The 21,026-nt window shown below is 31.1% G+C and overlaps 5 protein-coding genes across 8 annotated transcripts in view; 2 read left to right on the top strand and 3 right to left on the bottom strand.

Annotated features, from left to right (window-relative positions):
* Positions 1–4,834: 4,834 nt before the first annotated feature.
* LOC108912614 (enhancer of mRNA-decapping protein 3) lies at positions 4,835–6,834 on the bottom strand. The gene is made up of 4 exons (XM_018717893.1): positions 6,358–6,834; positions 5,806–6,264; positions 5,394–5,693; positions 4,835–5,337 (listed from the first exon to the last, which is right to left on the bottom strand). Exons 1-4 carry the CDS (start codon positions 6,510–6,512, stop codon positions 4,863–4,865), a joined length of 1,389 nt encoding a protein of 462 aa, XP_018573409.1. The 5' UTR covers positions 6,513–6,834; the 3' UTR covers positions 4,835–4,862.
* Positions 6,835–7,710: 876 nt separating this feature from the next.
* On the top strand, positions 7,711–11,333 carry LOC108912615 (armadillo repeat-containing protein 6 homolog). The gene is made up of 8 exons (XM_018717894.1): positions 7,711–8,122; positions 8,733–8,919; positions 8,977–9,214; positions 9,271–9,473; positions 9,580–9,725; positions 9,782–9,901; positions 10,059–10,208; positions 10,971–11,333. The coding sequence occupies exons 1-8, from the start codon at positions 8,006–8,008 to the stop codon at positions 11,202–11,204; spliced, it is 1,395 nt and encodes a 464-aa protein (XP_018573410.1). The 5' UTR covers positions 7,711–8,005; the 3' UTR covers positions 11,205–11,333.
* A 3,496-nt stretch (positions 11,334–14,829) lies between these two features.
* LOC108912617 (outer dense fiber protein 3-like) lies at positions 14,830–15,903 on the bottom strand. Its single transcript, XM_023455276.1, has 4 exons — positions 15,885–15,903; positions 15,613–15,828; positions 15,288–15,489; positions 14,830–15,128 (listed from the first exon to the last, which is right to left on the bottom strand). Exons 1-4 carry the CDS (start codon positions 15,901–15,903, stop codon positions 14,855–14,857), a joined length of 711 nt encoding a protein of 236 aa, XP_023311044.1. The 3' UTR covers positions 14,830–14,854.
* A 1,101-nt stretch (positions 15,904–17,004) lies between these two features.
* Positions 17,005–17,797, top strand: LOC108912616 (HD domain-containing protein 2). Its single transcript, XM_018717895.1, has one exon. It carries the CDS (start codon positions 17,148–17,150, stop codon positions 17,745–17,747), a length of 600 nt encoding a protein of 199 aa, XP_018573411.1. The 5' UTR covers positions 17,005–17,147; the 3' UTR covers positions 17,748–17,797.
* Positions 17,798–17,978: 181 nt separating this feature from the next.
* Positions 17,979–21,026, bottom strand: part of LOC108912618 (E3 ubiquitin-protein ligase Nedd-4) — a 29,570-nt gene continuing 26,522 nt past the window's right edge. For all 4 annotated transcript variants that reach the window (XM_018717897.2, XM_018717898.2, XM_018717900.2 and 1 more), the window contains one exon: positions 17,979–19,437. In XM_018717897.2, the coding sequence (XP_018573413.1) occupies positions 19,335–19,437 (103 nt within the window). In that variant the 3' untranslated portion in view covers positions 17,979–19,334. The remainder of the gene's footprint in view (positions 19,438–21,026) is intronic.

Raw genomic sequence — 21,026 nt, 5'->3', positions numbered from 1 at the left:
CACATTGACAAAATATACTTGACAAAACTAACAACACTGATGTTTTAGCATTCTCAAAAACTTGTATTAAGTTTCATTGCAATATATTGCATTTTGTAAAAGATATCTAAAAAAAGACTGGTCAATAATCGTCTATAGCAGTTATCTTATTTATGTATTTATTTTTTGATATTCGATCAGCTCCTAAATTTTTTCAGCCCATCAAAATACCCTGTATATACATTTATGGTACAATATGTTTCAGCAAAATTCCTATTTATTACTAGAATTTGAGGTACACTATATGAAATTAACTAAAATATTTAGTGACTTTGGAAGCTCTACTAACAATCCTAATCAGAATTTAAATAGCAATTAAACTAATAAACTCCGTGTAAATATTAATGGGGAATACTCCAGAACGTTAAAAACAATCATGTTCCCAAGCCTTACCTTTTTTATGTTACAATGTATATATTGTAGCTCAAACGTAGTGCTCAAAAAATAGAAATTTTAGCAATATAATTTATTAATAATTAGAATGTAACGGCAATTTAACAATAATTAAATATTTGTAATTTGATCTATGTAACAGATGTAAATTCTGTAAAAGTAGTAGACATTCGTATTATGACATGTATGATATTTTTTCTATTTGCAAAATACTCCTATTGTGAAGGTCATTCTGAAAAATGCTGTTTTATAAAAAAAATGTAATTTAACTACAAAAACAAATAATTAAAAAAATATTTATTAACTGAACGATTCAACTCGATTATTTCCAGGTACAAAAATATGTGACTGAGTAACAGTAAACAATATTAGCAGTTTATATTTTATTAGTATTACTATACATATACTTAACTGAGACTTCAGAATGATCTTACAAAATCAGCTGCCATAAGCAAAACTGTACAAGGAAATTTTACAAAATTTTGAATTTACCAAGAAAATTAAGGTTACCGGTAACGATGCTTGTGAATAATGTATTATCAAAATAAAAATATAAGCATATCATTAAAACAGTATATCAAAAAGAAAAAAAATACCTCTAATTTGAAACAAACGGCCATATATAGATAATACAACATAATTTTAATATAATAATTAAATTTAAACTGTAGTAAATGTCTGATATTTGTTACCAAATTGTAAATGTATAGTTTTCTGGATTAATAAAATAAATACAAATGAAGCGGCCAGTTTTAATTTTAGTACCGTACGACTTTCCCAGATTTCCTCAAAAAAGTAAACAGTACATCTTAACTCCACTGCTACAACTCGGAAATAAACGTCTACCCCTCTGATGAAAACCGCTAAAGAACTAATAAATCAGAATACTGAAAACACCGTACTATTTTATTACCTGAGCCCGGCAAATTTTTATCACTGTAATTGTAAAAATATACAGGATTTTCTATTAGAAAAAGTATTACACAGATGTAATATTCATATTCAATAATATTCAAATATGCGACCATATCTTTTTGGGCTCCAAAGACAAGAAGTACAAAAAAAGTGTAACACTATCAGATTCTACATGTTATAAAACCCCTGTGTACCAAATTTAGTGATTTTCATATAACAGGGTTCTGAGATATAAAAAAAGACTATTTTCGATTTCAAAGGACTGTAACTCCAAAAGAGGGGGCCACTTGGCAAAAATAAATATAAAATATGGGTCCCACTTTATCTTAAGAATCTGTGACCAAATTTTGTTGCATTAATTTCAGGACACCCTGTATATAAAACAAATCTTTAGAAAAGTTTTATACGGATGGAAAAGGACAAACTAATAGACCAGGAAAAACAGTTGGGAAAAGACCATTTCGCGACTTTTTCTTTCGGCAAACTGAATTTATCATCATAGATGCTAAATATTATGTACAATAACATACAGTAGAACCTCGATAATCCGATCCCCTGTAATCCGAACGCTCGATAATCCGAACGCCGTTTAGGGAAAAATAAAAATAGTATGTAATCAGAATCGCTCTCTAACTGCTACAGTAAACAGAGCATCACCGTAGTAAACATTGCATCGTGTGTGTTGTTATTGTGCCTGTGTTGGTTTTTGCCTTCAGTCGCTCTCTAACTATTTTGTACCTTTAACAATACAACGTGCTCCTCATTTTATGGGAAATAGTATGTCAGTGTTCATTCTTTGCATGCTACTATGCCTGGAAAGCACTTTGTTTGGTAATCCGAACGATTCGATAGTCCGAACCACCCCCGGTCCCAATTAGTTCGGATTATCAAGGTTCTACTGTATTAGTTTCCACAGTCATAAAAATGAGCGGAAGATTGTTTACAGGGTGGTTAATTGTATAATTTTTATGAAAATTCACGTTTTTCACTTATAACTTTTTTCCTTTCATTTCTACGAGAAAACAGTAAAGTATTTTTTTTTCGTCTTCAAAAGACCTACAAAACTAGCCCTGGAGCATCAAACAATATTGATTAGATCAAAAGTTATAAACAGAAATAGTTTATTTATGAATTTTAATTAAACATTTATTAACTGCATTATTATTATCAGAACGGTTTGGCATCGCATTCTCTTATTCCTTATCACTGTCTAATAACTCACACGAAATCTGGAATCGGTAAGTTGAATAGTTTACAAGTTATGGCGTTATAAACAAATTAACTAATTATTAGTTTGGACAATCCCGAGCATCTTCCACAATCGTACTTTAAATTAAAAAAAAATCGTCAAGATTCGTTGAAAAACAACAGAGTTACAGACTGTCAAAGTTGACGGCCGATTGTATAAACAAATTAGGTTGGTAGCGGCAAAAATAAAATACAGACTGTCAAATATATTATTTTCAAGCGAATTTCGCTTTTTTAAAGGCAGGGCTATGAATATCATTTTCTACAGACTCGCTGTCGTTCGCTTTCCCCACCCTTCCGCCGTGCCACGGCTCGCCGAAAAATCAAGTGACTCTCTGACTTTTAACAATATTTCTTATGCACTTAACATACTTCCACAAATAAAATATTTGTATCTGGGAAAGTACTCAGGTTGCCGGTTATGACAGTATTTTTTTTTTCCCCTACCAACCTAATTTGTATAACAATAGACCGTCAAATTTGATAATCTGTAACTTCGTCATAAGCTTTTTGAATATGTAATAATATATAACTACATCACGCGCGTGCGTCGTAAACTTGTACTTACTTGTAAACTATTCAACTTACCGATTCCAGATTTCGTGTGTGTTATTAGTCAGTGATAAGGAATGAGAGGATGCGATGCCAAAACGTTCTGGTAATAATGCAGTTTATAAATATATAAATGTTTAATTCAAGTCATAAATAAACTTCTTCTATTTATAATTTTTTGTCTAACCAATACTTTTTGACGCTCGAGGGCTAGTTTTGTAGGTCTTTTGAAGACGAAAGAAAAAGTACTTTACTGTTTTCTCGTGGAAATGAACGGAAAAAACTTATAGGCGAAAAACGTGAATTTACGTAAAAATTATACAATTAACCACCCTGTAAACAATCTTCCCCCATTTTTATGACTGTGTAAACTAATATGTTATTGTACATAATATTTAGCATAGTGATAAATTCAGCTTGCCGAAAGAAAAAGTCGCGGCCAACTCTATATTTCCTGGCCTACTAAGTATATAAAAGTTACAGGAAATATACTATAAAAAAACTATTCATGCCATATAAAAAATATTTTTTTTATATAGTAAGGTGTAGATATCGTCGTTTATCTTGCAAATGGGAATAAGCGACAAAAAGAAAATCGACCAATGTCCCTTTCTGAATTAAGCCCTTAGGGTAATTAATATAGTACATAATTAATACTACAATATCCATCAACCACATTAATACTACAATATCCATCAATGCCACAATAAATTCACTTGTAATGAATTTTCTTTACATTGCTTTCCTGAAAAGTAACTCACATAGTACTTTTGGTGCTTACGCCCCTTTACGTTATCAGCGACGATATACCAGTATAACATTTAATATTATTTTCATAGAAATCTATCAACATGGCATATTATCCACTGCATTTAAAATAATCGTAATTCAATTATCTCTACTTTCTGGAATATGATTCTTTTAAATATCATCTGTAATTATAAGAAATAAGCCTAATGTATTAGACAAATGCATACATCCTACACTTACAGCACACTTTTTTAGCCATATCTCTCTTATTATTAGAGATAGACCACATCAAACTTTATATCACTGTAATCATAAAAACATTCTATCTACATAAGTAATAATTATATATACATGGTCTCCAATTAAAAAAAAAAAAGAATCATCTTGTATTTAAAGAAGTAGTAACAGTACTGGCATCAGATCCGTCATGCCATTGTTTCTGTGATCTGTGGTCATGCCCTGCTATCCTCGTGTGTCAAATTTGACATCAATCTGAGAATTGGACGTTACAGTAGATGGGGTATGAATTAAACAGAAAATACATAGCATTTAAAAAAGTTAAGTGGGAAACAGAAATATATTTAAAAATCGATGTTATTGACTTGTAACATACATCATTATATTTGTTTATGCATTTATAAGGTTATTACAATTTTACATGGTTTTTAAATACTTTTTATTACAATAAAAAGCTTAATTTCTTTTGTCAACAAGATTTTAAAAAGTACATATTAAAAATATTCCAGCCCTCCTATTTAAAAATAGACGTATATACATTAAGCACGATTGTAAACATTAAAAGAATACCAGAATAATTGCCTGAGAAAAATGGAGTCGTTATAAGTTGCCTGAAATTTGAATGTTAAAAAATGTAACTGTGTACAAATTTAAAATATACCAGCGAAGGAAATACTATTTTATGAAAGTAATATTTATGTAAATTTTTTGTGTTCCAGCCAATGTTATCAGTCATCTTTTGGATGTAATGGTATAACAAATTTTGGCCCAAAAGGTGACTTATATTTGATACCCACCTCGTTGAAAACATCAACAGGAAAGCCTAAATTGCACAAATACAACTTCCCATTATCAGATGAATGAGGCAAAGGTAATGCTGGTAACAACGAAAATTTAGGTGTAATACCTGGTATTCCTACCGTTGGGGGATCAACTGCTAACACTGGAGCCTTGTTCTTGTTTATCCAGTCGGACAATAAAGGGTAATGTTTAGGATTTTCCGTGTCCTCACAAAGTGCAGCTATTATTAAGTCTCCTACGTTTGGAAGATCGGTTACATTATTGAGAACTCTATTCTTAGTCAACATATATAGGGAAAGTTCCTTTTTGATTACTGGTGCATCCATAGAAACCGTAAAGACGATAGTTCGGACACCATGACTAGCCAGGTGTCTGGCAGCATTTATACCTGCTGCTCCTTGCCTGAAAATAAAAAAAAGAATCAATATTCCTTACATTTCAATGAAAGTAATACTTACTTATGCGGTCCACATAATATGACAACGGTAGGCCATTGGTGCGTATTATGTGGGTTCAACCTATGGCCCCCTCCCAACAACTGAATAGAAATTTCAGTAGTTGCTCTTCCTATGAGTTCTATTCGTCTCTCCCAAGTAAGTCCTACCCTTTCAGCAGCTTCCCACAGTTTTTTTCGTAAAGATCTCGATATACTGGGAATGATCAACCCATCGTCCGTCACATACTCACAGAAATCTTGTTTGGGAACAGTAATTTGTCTATAACTTGTAGGGAGGGTAGCAATAACATTTTCGTCATGTCTAAAAAAGTCATGTATTATAGGTACCCGCAGTAAATTGATTTTTTTATTAGAGAACTACATACTGCTATAAAATTGAAGAAAATAGTTTTAGGTACCTACTACATGTTTACCTGTATTTAGTAGGTTTTTTATCAGCCTGTTTTATGACATCTGGCTTTTGTGCATTAAGTTCATCCCAAAGAGCTTGTTTATTGAATAAGGCCAAATTTTTTTCAAAGTCAAAGTCTTTACTAATTTTATGATCTAGAGGAGATCCGAAACATTCCTCATCTTTCCAACCCTTCACCCATTTTCCTTTGTTCTTTTCCCTTCTGTTTGGAGTATTATTTTTATATGAATTAGAGCATCCATCATTTGAACTGCTTTTTACTTCAATATCAATAGGTTTTGATTTAACATGAGACACATTTGAACTATTAAATTTAATATTACTCGTATTCCCTGTTTCAGACATGCTCTGGCTTCTTCCTGCTCTTTTTGCAATTGGTTTTGCTATTGTTACGGTACTATGTTGTTCTACATTATCTGACTGTTTCTCTATCAGCTTTAAGTCGGCAATAGATTCAGCCCTAAAAAAAAATACTTAGATGTAGATACCAAGCACTTCATATTGAAAATTAAAACTTGACTACGATAGCAAACGTTTAACAGTACACACATACCTTATTTTTACTTCATTTTCCAGGCAAGGAAATCCATTGCAAAATGCTTTCATTAAAGTAATTTCTGTATTAGTTGCTGATAAAATTTCGCCTTGAAATGTTCCAAGATCATCTGTGCATTTAATCGACACCATGTATCCTATCCACTGTGCCATTTTTTTATAAATATTATGTACAGTAGTGTTTTGTATATGTGAAAATACTGTTACACTATTTCTTAATACAAATAAATTTCTTTTGGTGCTCAGTTAACTTGAAACGAAATATTGTACTATTATCGAGTTTCTTAATATACAAAATGTTAACATATATTTCAATTTCTAAATGCGATATATACACTTTTAAGCACAGAACACAGTATATAAATAATTTATTGTGTTTATTTTTGAATTCACAAACATATTTTGGAACTGCACATATAAATTATTTTTGGATCATTCGATCTTTCACAATCACAATTCACAACAACCAACAGCAACAAATCACATCACAAAACATAATATAGTACCACAGATGAACCACAGCCACAGACCACAGAATATCAGAAGAAACATAATAATCATGACATGAGATCTGATACTGATGAGCATGGAGACTAGATAGTCTCCATGCTGATGAGATTCATGAGATGAGAAGAACAATCTCAGATGCACTTCACGGTGCATTCCCTTGAATATAAAACAAGTACTTAAGAAGAAGAAGAAGAAGAAGAAACAAGTACTTAAGAAGCTGGCTAAATACCCTCTGGGTGAAGGCCAAAAAAAGAAGAAGAAGAAGAAGAGATGAGAAGAAAGGATTAGGGTCGCCGCCATTATTCCATGGCTAGAAATTGGCCTGAATGATTTGGGATCGAGGGGGATTATCCCTCTTTATCCTGCCTCATCTCGTGTAGGCCTGGACAGCCTTCGTAGGTGGGCCCCATCCGTCGTCTACCCCGACCGCAAATGCNCACATACTATTACCATATTTAAATTATTTTCGAAACTTTTTATTTACCATTTATAAAAACAAATTGTAATAATTATTGACTTGACTTCTAGTTTTTAGGTTAGTATACCTCCCCGCTCCCCAATATATCCATTAAACTCAATATAAATAAAATAAAATTTGTTATTTGCTTACTTCACTCGTATTTATGAAGCTACATTCATTTGGGTCATATGGAACACTAGCGCCACCCCAACTTCTGCCATTTCTTGGACAAATTTTGTCAATTTTCCCGTATGAGTTCGAGCTCCTTATCTAGTCTCCATGGTCTGTATCATAGATAAGAACCAGTAGTCTGTACTCAAAATACTAAAATCCCTAAAAACATATGTTTTCAAACTGTCAGCTGTCAGTTGCTGTCACTGTAAAATTGCACTGCTGTACTGTTGCTGTCATGTTACAATTTATGTGGTGGCGGTGTGTGGGAAGTTGTTGAATTAATTAAGAACAAAGTGTTTTATTTGACCATTACTTGACGTTTTATTATTTTGCTTTTGATAATTACCTTGTATTAGAAGTCCATCAAGTCATAAAAACTATATAGATATTGCTCTTAAACGATAGTTATTCCAGCCTATGGTAAAAAAAGTTGTTCACTGTGAATCAAGTTCTTGAATTGTTCAAATAAAACCAGCTACTGGTTCCGCCTCAGCAATTTACAATGGTTTTGGTAATTTCTCAAGAAACTTTTAACGATGCTGTTCGAGAAAATATTGAAGATTTAGGTTTAACTCCAGATGAAGCTTTAAAGGAAGCTGTAGTTCAGTTTGAATCACAGGTTTGTAATATCTATTTGCAGATAGAAATTATAATTATTAATCCTGATTATTATCTAAATAAGGTATTAAATGCAAAAATTGTAAACTTGGATCTGAGATCAGATGGTTCACTAACATTAATCAGTTTCCAAAAAATCATTTCAATATTTCAATGCAGATTTTTTTTTTTCAACCATTCACAAAACGTTTTCAATAAAATAGAACATGTACTATTATAAATATTGACTTAAAAAAAATATTTCAGAAGTGCTACAAATCTGACACATGTATATATTTATTTTAATTCCAGTGCCAGTGTTACATGAATATAGCAGTGTAGTGAAAATTAATTTTTAACTTGCCCATAAAAAAAATAAAATTTCCAAGAAAAAGTATTAGACAGACCCAAGAATTTAATAAAAAAAAAATTGATATATTTTAATTAACATTGAAAATTAAGTATTGGTTTAGTTTAAAATGAGATCAATTTTCTCAGGACTAGCTAAAATGAAATACTTGAGCAACTAGGCTACACTTTTTAGTAGGTATTACTAATTGTAACACAAACAAACAAATAATCAAAAAGCCGCTGAAAAATTTTGACGGTGACAGAGATTCATTTAATTTTAGGGTGTAGATTTAAGTTCTATTATAAAAGAACTCATGCTTGAACCAAAATCATCGGATGCCATTGAGGATAGAATTAAACAACTGAATAATTTAAATAAATCTAAAGCGCCTGCCAAGGAAATCCTAGAGATATTAGAAGCTTTAAAAGCAGAATGTGACAAGGGCATACAATATAGAGTAATAGCTGGTAAAACTTTCTTGTAATCCACCTTATATTATTACAATTACATATGGACTATTTTAGGACAACATGACGCATATCCGATTCTGTTAGATACTCTATTTAATTACAGTGGCAATGTTGAAGTTGAAAGAATTTCTATAAGAACACTCATATCTCTTATGACCAAGCAGCCTGATCTTTTAGATGACAGAGGTATTGAAGCCATTTTTTGTCATCTTGATAAAAATGAAGATTTAGAGGTAAAGAGACTTACTTTAAAATGGGCCAAGGAGTGCTGTGTTATGCATGAAAAGAATAGGTATATAGTAAGATAAGGTAAATTGAAATTCTTGTCTCTATGAAAATGAATTTTAGGCAAAATATCTTTGACGCCAACATTTTAGAGAAGATAAAGGAATTACTACACGAAGGTTCTCCAGACATATTGAAGGAAACGATGGGAGTTTGTAGGGCTTTGGTGCTTGATGATGATATCCGTGTGGAATTTGGTAAAGCTCATGAACATGCTCGCGTTATAGCAAGCGAATGCCTGTGTCTTCTTACAAATCTTCTTAATCGTAAGTATAGCGTTAGTAAAAGCAACTGTGGTGCATATGCCCTTCAGTTAACTGCATTTTTACAATATATGCTTACAATTTCATGAATATCGTTTTTTAACTTTAGGTTTTAGACATGATGAACAGCTAATTTGTGATCTGATGCAAACTTTTAGTGTATTACTTGTTAGAACAGAATTCTGCAAAAAGGTAGTTGATGCTGGAGGTCTAGATCTAATCAAAGAAGTTATTACAGCCTTTCCAAGTAGTCAAGTAAGTCTTTCTAAAGATTGTAATTGAATTAAATGATGAAACCTTTATTATCGTAGAAAGTCCATAGGCAGTGTTTCAAATTATTAAAATCTTTAGCAGGTAATGATGAATGTAAATACAAAATCATACAGAATGATTTGGCACCAATTATTGTTGCTGCATTAGACGCAAGCAAGGTATATTACATTTAACTGTTCCATTAAAAAATATACTAATTTGGAAATAGGCTTATCTCTAAACTTGCATACAACTTTTTAAAATTTTAATTTTTTTAAATATAAAATTTTAATAAGATATTTTTTTCTGTTTTATGATAGTTTTTAATGATTTTAGGGAAATGTTCAAACAGCGACGGCGGGACTGGCAGCTACAGCAGCTATCTGCTTACGAAGTCCAGACAACAGTACTGAACTTTTTAAAGCTAATGTACCTAATGTCATTGTGGAAATAATGAAATTGTATCCCAATGAAAAACTCGTGCAGGTGAGAAAAAGTAAAGAATTGAGATTTTTTTTTAATACTATTGTGATTTATCTGTTATACTTGAGGACGCCATTTCCACAAAGAGTGTTTTCTACAAATATACAAAGACAAAAGATTTTAAACATTTAATAATTAAACTAGCACTTATCGACTTGACTTTCTGCCAGTATCCGAGCACCACTCCATATCGGTGCATTGGATGATATTTTTTTTAGACTAGATATAGAAAAGTTAACTTGTACATATTGAGCTACCAGCAAATTTAGACGTCTCTAAAAAGGAATTGAATGACAAAATTAATTTTTTACTTTCTCGATGATTTGTCCTTTTCTCCTTTGCTCCCATAGAAAATTGGCAATTTTCCACAAGGAAATTTTTCAAAAGGAGAATTTACCTTAGAAAATGTAAAAAATCTCGACAAAAATACAGCTATTCATTAAAGGAATTACAGGAGTGTGCTACACGCCGCTCGAGTTTCTAGAGGCAGCAAGTCGGTCAATTTCGAAGAAGAGCATAAGAGCGAGTGTATTTAAATGAATGTAATAAATGGAAACCCATCCTTTTTAATGTATGATTACTGCAGTAAGGTGCTGAAGAGAGTAAAAGTGAATAAAACCGTTGGTGGATGTTTTCAACTAATCCTTCTGTACAGTGCTTGCTAATATACCTAGTCAAAATCATTGAAAAAAAAAAACTTGTGTTATGTAAAAGTTTATGTAATTATTTTAGAAAAAATTATTCTTATGTAAAATATTATTGTAGAAAACAGCAAGTTGGGCCATAAGAAATATGGTTTCTCGTAGTAAATACCAATGTGACAAGTTTCTAAGTTTGGGTCTAGAGGAATTGCTACAAAAAAATTTGAAGAAATTCAAAGAGATAGAATATGATACAAAAGCCGCCTTACGAGATTTAGGTTGCAAAGTCAAACTTAATGAGGAATGGACTGGGAAAGGTGGATTACTTAACACTGAAGCTACTACTCGCAAGAGTTAAAACGCTGGAAATTTAATATTTACTTATATTAATTTACTTATTTCGCTTTAACAACTTTTCATACCATTTTATAAAAATATATAAAAAAAATGTATTTAATTTTACATTAAATTATACTATTCTACTAAACGCAATATAGAATAATTTTTTTTTCCAGGAATAGTTATAACTCCAGTCTAGGTTTTTGATATACTAATGTAAATATGTTCACAGGGAATACATATGTCCCAACACAATAATAATAGTAATATTAAACAGCAATACTAAATATAAAAGTCAAGAAAATACGTAAAAGTAAAAACACTTACCTGACAAAATTTAAAACAGGATTTTAGTGTTGTACAAGTGTCCCGAAATTAATGCAACAAAATTTGGTCACAGATTCTTAAGACAAATTTAGGGGGCCCGTATTTTTGTTTTTTGCCAAGTGGCCCACTCTTCAGAGTTACAGTCCCCTGAAATCTACCCCTAAGAATAGTTTTTTTTGGACGAGATTCACTAAATTTGGTACACAGGGGTTTTATGATGTGTGGAATCTGACAGTGCTACGCTTTTTGGCGGGGAACCCCCTTAAGACACTTCTGTGGGCCCCTTGTCTGAAACCAAAAAAATTTAGTCGCAAATTTGAATTTCTTAAAAATTATTAGTTAGCTAGAAAGCCATTGAATTTAGAAACTTTTTTTTATCTTGATATTAATGGCTTTCTAGCGGACTAATAAGTTTTAACAAATTTAAATATGCGACCAAATTTTTTTGGCTCCAAAGACAAATAAGGGACCCACTAAAAATTGTTTTAAGGGGGTATGAATTGGTAGAATCTCCTAACTAGAACTTGTTATAAGATTTCCAAAATGAATTTTTCCAGACTGTTTTCTATTTTTTCTTTAATTGCAAAACGGACTGGACATATAATTTCAGCACTTTTGTGAAGTTTCTCATATTTCCTGACGAAATAAGAGTTTGATGTTGGATTAAGTTTTCAGAAAAATTTTATAACAAAAAAGCAAAAACCTTGTGTTTAATTTTAATAATTATTTTGTGACTGATTTATTATTTCAGAATGCAGTGCAGTATATTTTTCCATTTTTGTCCATAAAATTTTTTTAATGCAAATTTGAGTTATAAAATAAAAAACAGAAATTATAGAAAAGTACTGCGTACACCACTGAATTTTATGCAGAGAACCAGATAAAATGCCTCTGCAAAATTCAGATATTCCCACAAATAAAATTTGACATAACGAAAAACCAAAAATTTAAATTCGTAGTATCAATGAAGCAATAAATCCTGTTTTATTTTTCATAGAGCCACCTTTATATGTCGCTTATTTAAAATTAAAAAGTTTTAACAGTTTAATATGAAATAATTACCTGCAGTGTGATTGTTCCGATATAACTAAATTTGACTTTAAATGAAAAGAACAGTGGACTTTTTATAAAACTATTAACTTCACCAGCACACTTTATCTACCTGTCTGCCCCTGATATATTCAAAGGACCCCGCACTTTTCTCATGGGAAGTGGCTTTCGGCCAATTTTTTTGAAACTTCGCAGATTAATAGTTCTTAACATGTAGATCAAAAGTCTCAATGGGTACAAAGCCCCAAATCCACCCCTTCCCCCGGGAGTAGCGGGAAGTTTACTTGTCGTTTTATGAAAAAAAGTCAAATAAAAGTTTTTTATTTCAATGAAATCTAAAAAAACCCAATGATTTAGCTTTAAAACGCCACCAAAGTTTAACACAGAGTATTACGTATGATAGCTATAGATATACACATGTGTTAAGTTTAACAGCGTTTTCCAGCTTTTTCGAAAAAAACAAAAACTAGATTCTGTCAAAATAAATAACACTTGAAATATTTTTTCATAAAATGACAAACTTTCTACAGCTATATAAACAATTAAATTGTTAATAACAATTTTCCTGACCCGATTTCGTAAAATTGAGTTGCAGATTCGAATTCAGCGTGAAAAAATATGTGCAAATATACGTGCAAAAAATACGTGCTATAAAACTATAAAATACGGTAATGTGGAAAATCCGTAGGCTGATTTGTGGGGGGCGGGGTCAAGTGGGGTAGTTTGATAGTCAAAAATGTGGTTGTTTGGAGTTGTTGGGTTGATTAAAAAAATAAAAGTATATTACGTAATAAGTGTTGTAAAAAGCATTTTACGCATGAATGGAAAAGTTACGGACGACACCGCGTAGCGGCGAGTGCGTAATTCTATGAATGTGTAATTGCAATACACCACGTATTACGTACTATACTTTACCTACGACCACTACTATAAATACTTAAAAACAGACCATCTGCGATCAATGTAAGATTCCCCCTTCAATACAATACTGCTTGTATTAACCGTAGCTAGGTGGTTGCTAGGAAAACTGTACGATTTTTTTACCGTACATAATAGGAATCTTACATTGATCGCAGACGGTGTGTTTTTAAGTATTTACAGTAGTGGTCGTAGGTAAATTATTTTACATGCAGAAATCGGTTAAAGCCCTCCGCTACTTGGAGGCAGTTTTTGGGGGGGATGGGGTGGATTTAGGGTTGTGCCCATTGAGACTTCATCTACATGTTATGAACTATCAACCTGCGAAGTTTCAAAAAAATTGGCCGAAAGCCATTTCCCATAAGAAGAGTGCGGGGTCCTTTACTCAAAATATTCACAACAAATAATGCATGACAAAAAATTAAGACAAAATGATAGAATAAAATAAAATTAAATGACTAAATAATACTCTCCATTTCAGTTAACCAGCTTCCTTTTTGCCTTATAAACTTTTCTTAACAGTGCCTCCACAACAACCCATTGCCATCAGGTCTGGAGATCTTGGACACTGTTATTGAACCGAGCCTATCCATTTTTATAGAAAAGATCAATTATTAATGTTGTTATGTTATCGCATTTTGTTCTTTGACTTGACGTGAATATTGATATTTGTAACTATTACTTAGTTTATGAGATGATGGGCTTATAATATCTAGTATATCGTCACATACAAAATTATGTATTCCGAGACATGCGTGAGCCGCTACCTCAGAAAGTACGTTTATGTTACGTATATACATAATATACTTTATTGTGCGATGAATCGATGATATGTAATTAATTCCTATCAGTTGCTGTTTATGGTGGTATATTCTAGACATCTAGACAATTTAATTTGTTGCTTTTTTAATAACTGATGTCCTGTGGTTTGATAGCCCTAGTAATAATATTAACGTGAGAAAATATTAGATGCAAAAAAAATGTTCTAAGTCAAAAAGAAAACAAATTACGAAAGGAAAAGTTTGTCTAATTTTGACATCATCCCCCCCCCCTCAACTTTTAGTTAGTAAAATTAGGTACTTTTAAAAATTCATATTTTTAAAAAAGTTCTATACTTATAATGTTAGCATCGGATGTGCTAATAATTATTTTATACTAAAATATCACAATGCTGCTGTTTCAAATAACCAAGATAAGTGAAAAATGAAACATACTGTAAATTGCGATGTGGTTTTCACCACCGATTTTTTCTCAAAAGTCGAGCCTGGGACGACATAGCATTTAAATTGACCTTATTTATACATTTGGTGAATACGCTGGGGATAAATTATAACAATAATAAACCCTTATGTATTGTTTATTTTTGTTTGAGATTTAACAGTTGTTTTTTCTTTCTACACATGGCATTTCATCAGAAGCTGTTATATATGGATCATTATCAGTTCTTAAACCAAACGAGTATCCTTGTTTCTTAGGTAATTTTGGCATGTAAATGGGTCCGGGTGAGGCGCTAGCACTTGTGGGAGGGAAGACACGTGGGGAGATTGTATAATTAGGTAACTTATTTTTATAGAGATCTGTTTCAATTCCACTATACTTAGCAGGTCCAGGTGATTTTTCTGAGGAAATTTGGTTGTGTCTGTAGGACCTGAAAAAAATAATTCATGTTATGAAAGAAAAAACTCATTAAAAAAATGAGAACAAAAAGTAGAGTAGTTAAATTCACTCATTAATTTTGACTGTGGTGACTTAAACTATTAATTTAAGTTGGTATAAACTTACTTACTTTCTGTAGTTAGATACTTACATACTATACGCAGCATTTGCATATTTGTCTGGAACCTTGGGACCTAGCGTTGAAGGCACCTCGTATTGATTCGGTCCTGGGGTCTGGTATTTCTTTAGAGGTGGATATCTAAAGGACATAGAATACATTGGAGGCCTTTGTTCCATCATTCTTGGTCCCTTTTCAGGCTGATAAGTTCCAGGCCCGGGTGCTTGGAAAGTACCTAAAATATTAATATTTTGTTTTATGGGCTTTTTTATGTAATTTATAATGAAAGAATTATTTTTTTTTACATGCTTTTGTAAAAACAACGTTAAGGGGGTAAATAAAAAATATGTATATTAACTTATTGCTTTCGGTCTGGATTTCATGGAATAGGCAGGGGGGCTAGCTTTCCCATATGAAGTCATATTCTTAACATCGTAACATGGACCCGGTCCAAAGGGTTTCTTTCCAAAGGGTAATTTCTGCCCCATAGAATACTGAGGATTTCTGTACTTTGATATATCATGATCTCTGAATCCGATTAGAGGTGGCAGTACATATTTACCTGGTCCAGGCCCTAAAAAAAAGAAAAAATGTTAGGAATACATAAATAATTTATTATTAATATGTTACCAATAGTTTTTCTGGGCATTTTTTATATGTAGTACTTAAAATTTATTAATGAAAGAATTGAAAATATGAGATAATATTGTAGGTGGTGTAGGTATGTTTTTATGCCAAAATGACTGCACAAACCTCAAACAATTTTTCTGTGACAAACTCATCATTAGTAATCATTGGCATCTAGATGTGCATTTTTAAGTTCACAGATTATAGAAGATAATTAAGTTATTGTGCACTTATAACTTTATTTTTTTCCCAAATATTTGAAGTCAGATACTAACAGACTATCTTTTCTTAATATACGAGTATGTATTATACAATAATCTCACAAAATTTGTAGGTATAATTGGTTTTTAAACTTATAAATATTTTGAATTTAAGCTATATACTTAGTGAGCGAGAAAAACAGTAGGTCCCCTCCATCTGTATTTTCTTAAGAAAGAAAGGTACCTACAAAATTTAGAAACTAAATTGGAATTGATATGATTAAATTGAAAGGATAAGCCTGCCCTTTGCATTTTATAAGAAATTAAAGTGGGGTTGCGAAATATTGTTTAAGAAACGCAAATTTCAAGTAAAAACATTTGTATTTTTTAAATAAAAATTATTTCTTGCTTCAATGCTTCAATTCACCATTTGCAATTTGTGATGTTATTGAAGTTCCTCCACTCCATTCATCTGTGTTCATCCGACAAGGTTACTATATTATTTTTATTTATTAAAATCTGTTTTTTTACTTGAAATTTTTTTCATTACATGTTTTGAAAGCTACATAAAGTAATACAGTGTTGTGGGCACATAGGTATGTGGTTGTGCGAAGTCTTGTGTGAAATGTCTGTTATAATTTTGAAAAAAAAATTATTCCAAAAGTATATAGGTTCTACCTCACAGAAATAACTTCAGATTCGTGTTCAGCACTCTCGAAAATACGGGTGAGAGAAAATTTTTGTGACGATTTGGACATTTTACTATTGTAAATAATTACCTAAATTAATCCTTTATGGCATGCCGCTTGTCGGTAATTCTTAATTCTGTGGACGCCTATGACTCCCTGTAATGCAAGTAGGTCAAAGTAATAATTACTGATAGTAGATCAAAAGTAATAGGGTAATGACCTCGACGTGATTTCTGTTCTAGTTCCCTTCCTTTCTCTCCATATTTTGATACTTAACCTCAATTCAAAATTTTCAATATTCGATTTGGATCCGTAGACTGTCTTCTAGTAATCTAATATCGTTAGTACAACACCATCAGCAAATAAAATATACAAAAATGGAATCTCTCAACCCAGAGGAAGTTTTAAAGTTTTTAGATTTGGTGAATAATCTTAAACATAGCTCCAGAAGGGGATGGGAGCTATGTAAAATAAATAATCACGAGAAAATAGCAGGTCACATGTATTCAATGGCTATGATGACATTTCTATTAGGAAACAATTCTAAACTAGATAGATTTAAATGTATGCAATTAGCATTAGTACACGACTTAGCAGAATCTATAGTTGGTGATATAACTCCACATGACAACATTCCCGAAGACAAGAAACATGCCATGGAAGATGAAGCAATGAAAGAATTAACCACACATTTAGGAAGCGAAATAGGATCTTTAATTTACAATTTGTACAAAGAATATGAGGCTAAAGAAACTCCAGAAGCGAAGTTCGTGAAAGATTTGGACAGATTTGATATGTTATTCACTGCTTCACATTACGAACACAGAGATAAAGAACCACGAAAATTGCAAGAATTCTTCGATGCTACAGAAGGTAAATTTCAGCATCCTTATGTTCGTAAACTAGTATTGGCATTGGAACAGAGAAGAAAGACTCAAAATGATTTAGAAGTAAGAACAGAATCGAATAGCACATAGGTAGTTTAAATATATATATTATTTAAATGAATTAATATATTTCTTATTAAAATTAAAGTATTTTATTTTAAAAAATTGTAAGTGCATTTAGAAGGAAGACTTTCTTGCAAAATATGTTGAATATTCTGAATTATCTTAATGACAATATTCATTTAGTTTATAGAGCAAGATAATTTCATTTGGATCATTTTTCAAATGAGTTTCAAAAGGTTTAAAGGTTAAAAAAAAGCATTTAATAAAATGATGTATTCACTTTTACGTGATGATACAATGGCCTATAAAAAGGCTACTATTACAATAATTATTAATAAACAATCTATATTAAAATATATTTCATCCTTTACATATGAAGCATATGTAGCACAAAAGGCAAAAGGTACTGGATAAATAATATATACACATAATATATTAATTTAAATTATACATTTTATATTAATTAAATACCTATAACATTAAACAAAGCTGGAATGTTAAAAATGAAATGTTACAGAATAAACAATATATTGTCTAAATTTAGTAAAATTCCTAAATATCCTCACTTAAATAAGAACACTTGGACCAGAACGTTCTGAGAAATTAACAAATATATACAAATTAATTTTATAAAAATATATTTTATTGTAAGTACCACGATAAAAATGTATTTTTTTTACTTCCCTTTATACTACTGACCGCAATTGTACAAACTGTTAAAAAGCAGCCTCACAAGACTCGCAAAGACAGTATGTCGACTTCATTGAATTATACAGCTAATAATTGTCAAAACACCAATTTAAATTTTTCGATTAGCGGTAATATTTTACGGTAAGAGAAATATAACATCTACAATTAGAAAACAGCAAATATTACAAATATGATCCGAATAAGTTTTATACATATTACGATAAAATAGATGCATTTACTTTTACTGTAAAGTTTTTGTTACATAATTACATAGTTCGACAATCACTCTCTTTCAAAAAAACCTCTGTTGCCCTTATTTATAAACCACCGTAAACAGGGGCGACATGATTTTTACAGAGCGTCGCTATCCAGTATTATATTGTCTAACTATATAAGTATTGATTTTTAACACATCCATTTAGACTAGCAAAATTCAGTGAAAAATAAGATGGCAATTTAAAAAATGTTTAACTGAAATTTAACGTATAATAAAAGGTTTGCCTTTCTTATTAGGTACATTAAAATTAATAAACAAAAAGGATTAAATTTTATTTTACAGAAAAGTTTCCAGAAGCACATCAAGAGATTTTATTTGCATGCGAATATATCTTATATTGCTTCTTTCCAAACAATATAATATACCTTTTTCAACAAGTATGTATATTTTATATACTCCCAGAAATTTTACGAGCGGTAAAATTCTTGTAGATATTAACAATAATATTCCTTAGCACTATAAAAAGTGGACTACAGTAAAAGTTTTAAAACATGTATATTATTTACAAAGTATACAGAATAAAAATAACAACTTACAGAGATATAAAATATATAATATGCTATTGAATAGATTTTAAAGAAGCTAAAATTCTTAAGTAATGGACAGATTTTTATGAAAATTCCTTAACGTGAGGATTACTCGTAATACTAGTCAACACCAGCAAATCCTTGCGAACCTTCGATTGCCTTTACTAGCTTGTCCTTTAAATGCTGATAACTCTCATAAGGTGGTAAGTCGAGGCGATTAAAGCTGCAATAAACACAAAGATAATTAAAATGTTTAATTCCGTTTATACAATTGGACTGTTGAATGATGAACAAGAATTACATTAAAAATATCAAATATTCTATATGGTTTAAAATGGCATAAGAGGAAAAATGGTTTCACAACTGTTGATGATGATAATGATGATGTGTCAACTAGTAGCGGACACAGTGGCAAGATCAATTAACAATTAACTGAGAAACATAGCCACTAAGAACCACTAGCCACTAAGAGCCATTTCTATACCACTGAATATTTTCCAAACTGGATAAGCACATTTAATTTGTAACGTTATTTCTAAGAAAAAAGGTACCATTTTCCAGTTATTACTCTTAAATTTAAAAAGATAAAAATAACTCCAAAAGTAATATTTTACAAAAAAAAAGATAAATTTTTCAAAAATCAAACATTTTTTCAAAATACAATTTTATATGTGACGTAATTACCAAATGTTTAAGAAATTGTTGAGTATATTATGTGGCATTTAAAATTGTATTTCATATAAAAAAAATTAAACATTATGAAACAAACAGTTTATTTTTAATTTACTAAGTGATAAAGCTTATTTTAAATTAAAAAAAGACGACTCAAAAATGGGTCACTTTTTCTTTCCTTTCAAAACATTAAAAAATGAATGAAATGAATTTATACAACTTCCAAAATGTTCAGTAACATTGAAATTCTATGGCATAAGGTCCACAGGTTTGTATATCAATTTTGTTGAATATTTTCAGAAATACTTGAATATACTTCAACCAACGATATTGCGGGAAAAAGCTACTCTGCGGACTGATGATATTGTTTTCCACAATAGGGGTTTACAAAAATTCACTTCAAATACTCAGATTGTTTATAATTTTCGTTATTTTAAAGAAAGAGAATCGTATATCTAGATCGCTATGAGATAATTTTCATAAACCCCTAATTAGTTTATTAGTTTAATTCACCTACAGAAACACTAGTCGAGTTTTCATGGTACCTACAGATTAGCAGTGGCCGCTCGTGACATTGAGAATAGGTGAAGCATATTCATTGATTGACCAAAAAGAAAAAAAAAGTGCCGCAGGCGAAAATTTTCAAGGTCAAACGGCTTTAAATGAATTTGGAAATTTTTAGTTGCATTTGCCACGTTCGTGAGAAGGATTTTCATTTAGATTTTATAAAAAATAGAAATATTAGTTCGGCTTGTGAACTTCTCGAACATTAACGTACACCGTACATATATGTTCTAAAGAAGCTTTGTGATTACGACGGCCTAGCGTGACTTTGCCAAAATTGTTAAATCCCCCCTTATTCCACACACCCGACTTTACACCCATAATTAAACACGGCATACAGGAAAGTTTTTTTAAATAAACACTTCCACACAATCACTTATACTCTCAATACCATTCATTCCCAAACTTCCGAACGTACACATTGTCTTTTGACTTCCCCTTTTTTCTATATCAATAGAATAAGGCACAGGTTTCTCGCAATTTAAAAAAATCCTGTTTGTCCTCAATTTTCTATCTGGAAAATGGCTTTTCCAATAAAATACATACTGAATCATACCTAGAAAACATTTCTACAAT

This window comes from Anoplophora glabripennis, unplaced genomic scaffold (assembly GCF_000390285.2).
Source record: "Anoplophora glabripennis isolate ALB-LARVAE unplaced genomic scaffold, Agla_2.0 scaffold630, whole genome shotgun sequence".
Classification (NCBI taxonomy): Eukaryota; Metazoa; Arthropoda; class Insecta; order Coleoptera; family Cerambycidae; genus Anoplophora; species Anoplophora glabripennis.
Note: the sequence above shows the minus strand (reverse complement) of the source record. Positions and strands in the feature narration are given on the sequence as shown.

Bases quoted from the DNA above. Each gene is read 5' to 3' on its own strand.
- LOC108912614 (XM_018717893.1), bottom strand. From the start codon at position 6,512: ATGGCACAGTGGATAGGATACATGGTGTCGATTAAATGCACAGATGAT. The intron at 5,694-5,805 runs GTAAACATGTAG...TGACTTTTTTAG, and splicing joins AAAAAACCTACTAAATACAG to ACATGACGAAAATGTTATTG. The intron at 5,338-5,393 runs GTAAGTATTACT...TTTTATTTTCAG, and splicing joins ATATTATGTGGACCGCATAA to GCAAGGAGCAGCAGGTATAA.
- LOC108912615 (XM_018717894.1), top strand. From the start codon at position 8,006: ATGGTTTTGGTAATTTCTCAAGAAACTTTTAACGATGCTGTTCGAGAA. The intron at 9,215-9,270 runs GTATATAGTAAG...AATGAATTTTAG, and splicing joins GTTATGCATGAAAAGAATAG to GCAAAATATCTTTGACGCCA. The intron at 9,902-10,058 runs GTATATTACATT...TAATGATTTTAG, and splicing joins CTGCATTAGACGCAAGCAAG to GGAAATGTTCAAACAGCGAC.
- LOC108912617 (XM_023455276.1), bottom strand. The intron at 15,490-15,612 runs GTTAATATACAT...TTAATATTTTAG, and splicing joins ATCCAGACCGAAAGCAATAA to GTACTTTCCAAGCACCCGGG. The intron at 15,129-15,287 runs GTAAGTATCTAA...TATTTTTTTCAG, and splicing joins GCAAATGCTGCGTATAGTAT to GTCCTACAGACACAACCAAA.
- LOC108912616 (XM_018717895.1), top strand. From the start codon at position 17,148: ATGGAATCTCTCAACCCAGAGGAAGTTTTAAAGTTTTTAGATTTGGTG.